Genomic DNA, 7,500 nt, shown 5'->3' with positions numbered 1-7,500 from the left:
AATAATAATAATAATAATAATAATAATAATAATAATAATAAGTCAAGTTGTTTACCAAAAGACATTAAACTTAAAAAAAAAAAAAAAAAAAGTGGAAATATGATGCTTTTCCTCAGCCTGTGACATTATGATCTGAATCTTTGGCTGTGTTTGTACAAGTAATCGCAGTGAGTCACAAGCTCAGGCTTAACACTCGTCTAAATGCTCATTCCTTGAGTTGTTTTATTCTCCTTGCCCAGAAAACAATATCCTGAACATGTGATCATCTCACACAACTTTCTGACTTCTGTCCATGAGGGGCCGCCAATCAAAAGACAGCTAAAATGGTTCTAAAGAGAGGAACAACATCTATGCAGTTTAAGATAACCAGATTTTGAACTGTTAATCGTGCAAAGTCACTTTGTCAGACATGATTGTTTACCACTAAACTGCTGGCCTCTTTTTAATAAAAAGGTAAACAGCTAACAAACAGTTCAGCTGCAGAGTTGAGGACTGCAAGAACAGCAGGCTGTATGCATATGATGGTTAAGGCTGGACACGCTGGCTTAATCAGCATTTCGACTTAGTCATAAAACAGTCAGTGGAGCCTTCTTTGTATCAGTTAGAAAAATCTGAGAGGGGAGGATGATTTAATGTCAATTGCGACACACACACACACACACACACACACACACACACACACACACACACACACACCTACCTCAGGGGTTAGGAAAAGGACAGGAATCAAAAACGGTTTTACTTAAGAACAGGTTCCATTTCATGGGCTCATATGCCTTGAAGCTTATTAATCCCTTTTATCAGTGTTGGCATGCCCCCCACCACCCTAACCCAACAGCTGCACATTGCAAAACAAATTATTGAACTATTTGTTTTGGGCACCTCAGTCACATGCAAAGCTTTTTTCCCCTCCCAGTATTTATCCTGAGTGTTCAGATTGATAAAATTGTGTTGGCTGACATCACTCTCACAAATAAAGGGAACAATAAGGATTCTGAACTTTCAGGAGACTCAATATATATCAAGTAAAATTCCACATTACAAGTTGTGGTGACACAAATGAATCTTATATGTACAAGACATTTACCTGCAATGTCTTTCTCTTCCTCTTCTTCCTCCTCTTTGAGATCCTGCAACTTCCCCGTGGAGTGTGTGGCTGGTACAGTTACCCCTGGGATTTGGGGAAGACAGCATGGGGGGGTCCGAGCAAGAGGAGAGTTTCGACAATCCAAGAGGAACTTTCTGTCATAGATGATGCGGGTGCCTATTTTGTTTTAGGAGGGGGTGGGGGTTAAAATCGAAACAAAGAGTCAAACAACAGAACAAAGGCTGGACTTCTGCAAGCTCAAACTGCAGCCTAGTTATTACTCAAGCCCCTTTGCAGTGATCTAAGGTGCACATCTGGAGATTTGGACAATATTATTCTGTATTGGAAGAGATTTAAGTGGGGAAAGGGTTGTGTGCACACAATGTTTAGAGCCGTCACAGTAATTCTAGGAATTCCAAGAAATCAAACCACAAAACATTCTCACTTTGAAGCAAGATGCTTTCTGATTAAAGCCACATGTTTCATATTTTGATTCAGCAGAAAGCTGTTACATATACAGCAGTCATCAAATGCTTATGAATTAACCTAAAAGTACTTATTTTTCTTTTCAAAATAGAGTTTGTACCGTCTACAAGGAAAAACACGTTGAAAAACAGTTACGGGCAATTCATCCTAGACAAAGGGAAGCAAAGCAGAGGGAAATGGGGCAGGGGAAGGGGGCTGGAATGCAACCTATAGTGAAAGCAGCGACTGTGCCATGCAGCTACATGTGAAAAAGGGGGTCAGCAACACAAGCATCGACCTGATAGGGTGTGCAAAATTTAATGTGTCACTATACAAAGTTTAACTCAAGTCAAAACTCAGTAGCGACATCCTGTCACGTGTCCTTTGGCATCCATTTTTAGGCCTTTTTCTTGAAATGTTTACATTCCCCCATGCATTACACATTTCACACACCCCCCCCTTCAAAATGTACAGAATGTTCTCTACTGTTCCTCAAATGCAGAACAGAGAGAAGCAGGGATAGGACGGCCTCCCGCTCCTCCACCACTGCGAAGGCCAATCACTCTGCATTTCTGGCAGCCGGACACATACACCCTAAAAGTCACGAGTTAAGACTGGGCGTGTTGTGTTTGAGACAACAATCAGTAAGTTTGACGCTGCAACAAGTCACCGATTAGACCACCGTGTTTTCGTTTGTCACAGAGGGCAGTGTTGTTATAAGCCTTACCGATACAAGTTTAACTGCAGAACTTTAACAATATGTATGTAGTTATACATGTATAAAAAAGAAAAGAAAAAACATTTTAGGAAGAAACAAAACACCGACGTTAGAGTATTAACCAACTCGATGCAGGTAAAGCACACTCGTGAACATACGGGGCTGTGGCCTGCTGTGAGCATGCTCTCAATCTACAAACGAGGCAGGGGCCCCATCTTTGCCCGGTTTTTGGTCTCGAGCAAGTGCGAGGGCTGTTTTTATTGACGTTAGGGGAAACTAATATTACATCAGACACTTATGTTGTCGCGTGCAGCCTCTCGCGAGAGATGACGCGCGTGACCGTTTGGACGTAGGCACAAACCATTAGTTTCCAGCAAAAGTCGAACTTCTCGAGGGTTTTCCCCTTTTTCTTTCCTGTTGAGTTCTGAAAACATAAATTGATAACACAAAAACACAACACAGTGCAGTTTTTCTTACCTCCAGGCGTGGTGGAGAACAGGGTACCCCCGGGTGTTTGGCTGTAACAGTCTGGTAGCTGGGACCAGTCCTTCAGGGTAAGCACCCTGGTGGGGATAGGACGGCTTTTAACTTGATTTGCGTCGACCGACATGCTAATTTTGGCCTAACTACTGCTTCAAAAAGTGCTAGCGACTTTCTTTGTTTCTTTAGCCCCGAAACTCGTAAATACAAGTTTCCCCACAGCTTTCCTCACGGATAAAACTACGTAAGATACCGTAAAGTTTTACAAGTTTCACTTGCAAACTAAGAGTTAAAGGAAGCTCAAAGTTTTAAGGTCTGTCACGACAACCAGCTGCTACACTCTGCATTCGTGGTACCCAAGTCTGCAGCAGCCAGCCGTCATGTTTTTGTGCAGTAGCTACCAGGCACGTGGGACAGCGTGTATTGGGTACGAATGTTTATGCCCAAACGACAGTCCGCGAGGGCGGTGACAATGAGTAAAAAGAGCGTTGTATTCTACTCTCTATCACTGTCAGTTTACCCCGTGGGGGAAATAGTGGGAATTGTATTATTACCAATGAATAACATTAGTTTCTCTTTGTAAACGAATGGTATTAAAATAGCCGTATACTGGATAGAAATAACACGAGTTCCCGCGAGAATACCTAGACAGGGGTCATCTGGTTCACAAACCACGCATCCACCTCGTGGTTGTCAATCACTTGGCAACACTGCCCCCTACATGTGTGTCAGTGTGTTAGTACCATGCCTTCATGTTTAGAGGAGAGGCACCGTGTGCACGTCTCTCACGTGGCAGCTCCAGATCTCTGATCAATAACAGCAGCACCGTCTATACGGGTTACTGTCATCTCTGTTTTATTATAACTTTTCTTTAATCAGGAAATGCATTATTACTCTCCAACATTTCATTTATCCAAACATTTCCTATATATAGGTTTATATGGAGATATATTTACCCGTTTCAGTGTTTTGGAACAAAGTGTGCACGTCTCGCACGAATCAGCAGAGCTCTGATCAATCCCAGCAGTAAGTATCAATAAGGGTTACGCGATTTACTTTTTCTGTAATCGGGAGATACATTAGATGTATATAGTTATACATTTGTCTATTTACTCACTTGTGTTGCTTGCGTTTTATTTTATTACATTTATGAATAATAAAGATTCTCTTGGAGTGGATTAAATCAGCAAATAGAGAAGCAAAACAGATTTCCCATTGGTCTGGAAATTTCTAGCCTTTGGTCAGTTAGTCTTGTTATAAACATAAACAGATACATAAATAAACATGTATTTCCAATAGAATATGTACACAAAAGAGATAATTAAAGTTGGCATTAAATCGGTTTAATCAGGACTCCTTTAAAGTGACATATTTGTTTGTAGTTTTATTTGACAGATTGACCTTCCTTTTGGTTTTATTTTATTTGTTTAAAAAAAATTCTCCTACTTTTCAGCCACTTGAGGGCGACATTGACGTTAACACAAGGAACACTTTTTTTTTTTAAATTTATAAATCTTTCTCATAATAACTGCCTGTTTCCTGGGATCTCCTCTGTGCTCTTGAGTCTGTGCTGGGAGACACAGCAAACCTTCTGGCAATGGTATTTATTGATGTGCCGCACTGGAGGAGTTGGACTATCTGTGCAACCTTTGTAGGGTCCAGGTTTGGTTTGTCTCATTGTTGCTGCTCTTAATTTCATTAACACCAAAGCAGCTGAACCTCATTAACCCCATCTGCTACTTCACTGACCACTTGAGGGCGACATTGACATGAACAATTTGTTCATATTAAATGTGTGTGGAACTTTTCAATGACTGGTCTGGGTGTTTTAACGCAAGTTTAACTAGTGATGGGCAGATGAAGCTTCATGAAGCACTGAAGCTTTTCATCCAATTGGTTCACCCCAGCGCAAAGCGTCTTGAAGCTTCATTTGCTCTAGTAGGACATCTACTGGACGTAAAAATATTAGTTAGCATGAATTTGAAGAGAGTGGCATTTTGCACATAGCCTGTAAATGTCAACAACAAAAGGAGTGTGTAAAACATGTATATTGTAGTGATGGCAGTATACTGTGTATATTTATACTGGCAGTATGGAAAATGATTATTTGGAAATGCTTAAAATGGAAATGATCATTTACTGTGAGGTGAGGTGTGGTTGGAGTATGGACAGTGGTTGTGCTTTTGTAACGTTGAGGTATGGACAGCTACACACTGAGGCCTCAGTCCTGCCTGTTCACATTTTATTCAGTAAAAACTAAAATTTCACTGCTTTTATGGCCTTTTTAATGGGGAGAACATAGCTAGGATTTAATGATTTAACAAATCTTTTAAATCCTTTGTCCTCCACAATGCTAAATGGCTGGGAGTCCTCAATCACCATGCTAACCAGGTCTTCATCTATTTGAGATTGTCTTTATTGTCTTTCCTCAGGAGAACAAAGCACAAATATAAATATCACACACGTAACTTATTACAGTTGTATAATATTGTTATATCATTTAGTAACATTACTGCATGCTATATTATCATGGCATTTGATGGCTCACCTGGTCTTGCTCCACAATAGGTGTTCCCCTTATTCTCATGCAAAGCTCTGTAGTACCTAAGCGTGGATGAGGTGTTGTTGTTATATCCCAGCTCCCTGGCACATAGCAAACACTTCACCTTGTACAAAAGTCAAGACAGCTTAACATAAATTGTATTGCACCATCAGTATTATGAAAATACATCTTCTGTAGAAATTTACCTTGTTGGGAGGAATAAGATCAAAATGTTCCCACACAGGGGAGGACATCCTCCTCTTCTTAGCTGGCGCCATTCTCTCCTGACTTTCTCTCCTCACTCTCATAAACCTCCAAACTGTCTCCAAACTCTCACTAACCGCAACTCTCCATCAAACACCCCCATTTTGAATGAAGTCTGAGGGGTTTATATCTCTGTCATAGCTCGCGGCAAAGTTCGAACCACTTCCTGAACCAGTCACGTGGTACAGCCGGGCAGCGAGGCTTCGGACGTCTCATTTTCAGCTCCTCCCATAAATGAAGCAAGCCTCGATACGCGCATCGCGGAAACGCCCCCTCAATTACTCGACACAAGCTTATACAGCTTATACAAACTCGATACAGAATGTCACATCACTAGTTTTAACTATAAAAAGTTTAGTGCTACTCCAGTATTGCATTGATGCTTAAAATAAACGTCCTAGGAATAAGGTTTAACTTCATATTAATTTTAGGATGTCAAATTAATTTGACCACATTAATGAAGTGACCCCAGCAGCAATTTGATTAAATCAGTTTTAGAGATTGTGTTTGAATGTTTAAAGGAAAAGCTACGGAGATTGTTACGCTTTTGAAATCCAGCTTTCATCTGTGACCTGCAGAGGATGGCCTGAACCAGTTTATCTCTGGGCATTTGTTACTTTAAGGTTTTTGTCACAAAGAAACTGGGGCTTTGTGTGGTGTCAGTGAACCGACAATAAACTCATTAACTGACTTTGAGTTTGTGAATTAACATTACACAAACTTCCCCGACAACACATACTAACTATTAGGTTAGCATTCTATGATTCATGGGTTACACACATGGAACTCATGTTTGCATAACACATCCCTCTAATCCAGGTACCAAGGAGAACAGGAATGACAAGATTATGGTTTGCATAAACCTCCAAGGTATATGCGCTTTCCAGTACGCTTTTTCATTCATTCTTGCGAAACACTACAGAAAGGTGCAGCTCATGATTTCCAGACCTTATCATAAGGGAGGATTGCTCAGAATCTTCTGTTTACATCATACTTGTAGCCCCCCACAGCTGAGCGGTGGTGGTAACAGCCTGACTCATGTGTGCCGTAGGGTTCTGGTAGAATGGTGTTTTGGAAGTATCATTTCCAAAGCCTTCGCAAGGAACTACAAGCAGGACCGTGGTGCATTCTCATTGGTGCAACTGCTTAGATGCAGAGGTGTCAAACTCCAGTCCTTGAGGGCCAGTATCCTGAATCTTTAACATGTGTCCCTGCTCCAACACACCTGAATAACATTAGTAGATCATTAGCAAGACACTATAGGTCTTGACTGCATGCTGAGGTGGCAACCACTAATCATACTCAAGTAAATTTAAATAAATTTTAAGTGTTTGGAAAAATGTACTTTTAAAAGTACTTTTATTGCACCATGTTCATTCATTCATTAGCTGCTGTAACATGAATCAAATGGCTGAAGTGCTAACGACCTACTAAATTTATTCAGGTGTGTTGCAGCAGGGACACATCTAAAAGTTAAAGGATACTGCCCTTGAGGACTGGAGCTTGACACCTGTGGCTTGGAGGAACAAAAGAGTCAAACACAAAAGTATATCTTACAAGAAAAATGCCAAAGAGCTAGACATTCTTGTAATTTTGTAAAGTGGTTTTAAACAAAAGTTCTTCAGGTTTTCTTTCACATTATCTGCTTTTTCAATCATTTTCAGTCCAATTCTTGTATCTGACCATTTTCAAATGAATAATTTCTATTTAAGACACTCAACACTGACCTGTAACTTATCTAAGCATAGAGCATCAAAGTTAATACAGTCTAACAGATATCTTGTCATTCACAAACAGCTATTAGCTGAAAACCTTGCATATGTTGACCTTAGAAAATTTGAGGAAACTGGAAAGGTAAAACACCACAGCACTTTACAGGAAGGGCCAGAGTCGTCTCTATTTTTTGAGGCGACTGAGGTCCTTCAACATCTGCCAGAAAATGCT

At 40.5% G+C, this 7,500-nt stretch overlaps 1 protein-coding gene across 1 annotated transcript; it reads right to left on the bottom strand.

Annotated features, from left to right (window-relative positions):
• Positions 1-36: 36 nt before the first annotated feature.
• On the bottom strand, positions 37-3,155 carry LOC102214261 (eukaryotic translation initiation factor 4E-binding protein 3-like). Its single transcript, XM_005719561.2, has 2 exons — positions 2,748-3,155; positions 37-1,264 (listed from the first exon to the last, which is right to left on the bottom strand). Exons 1-2 carry the CDS (start codon positions 2,878-2,880, stop codon positions 933-935), a joined length of 465 nt encoding a protein of 154 aa, XP_005719618.1. The 5' UTR covers positions 2,881-3,155; the 3' UTR covers positions 37-932.
• Positions 3,156-7,500: the final 4,345 nt, after the last annotated feature.

Source organism: Pundamilia nyererei, unplaced genomic scaffold (assembly GCF_000239375.1).
Source record: "Pundamilia nyererei isolate P.nyererei 1_Seehausen unplaced genomic scaffold, PunNye1.0 scaffold00001, whole genome shotgun sequence".
Taxonomy (NCBI): Eukaryota; Metazoa; Chordata; class Actinopteri; order Cichliformes; family Cichlidae; genus Pundamilia; species Pundamilia nyererei.
The sequence above is the reverse complement of the archived record's forward strand: the minus strand, read 5'-3'. Positions and strand labels throughout refer to the sequence as shown.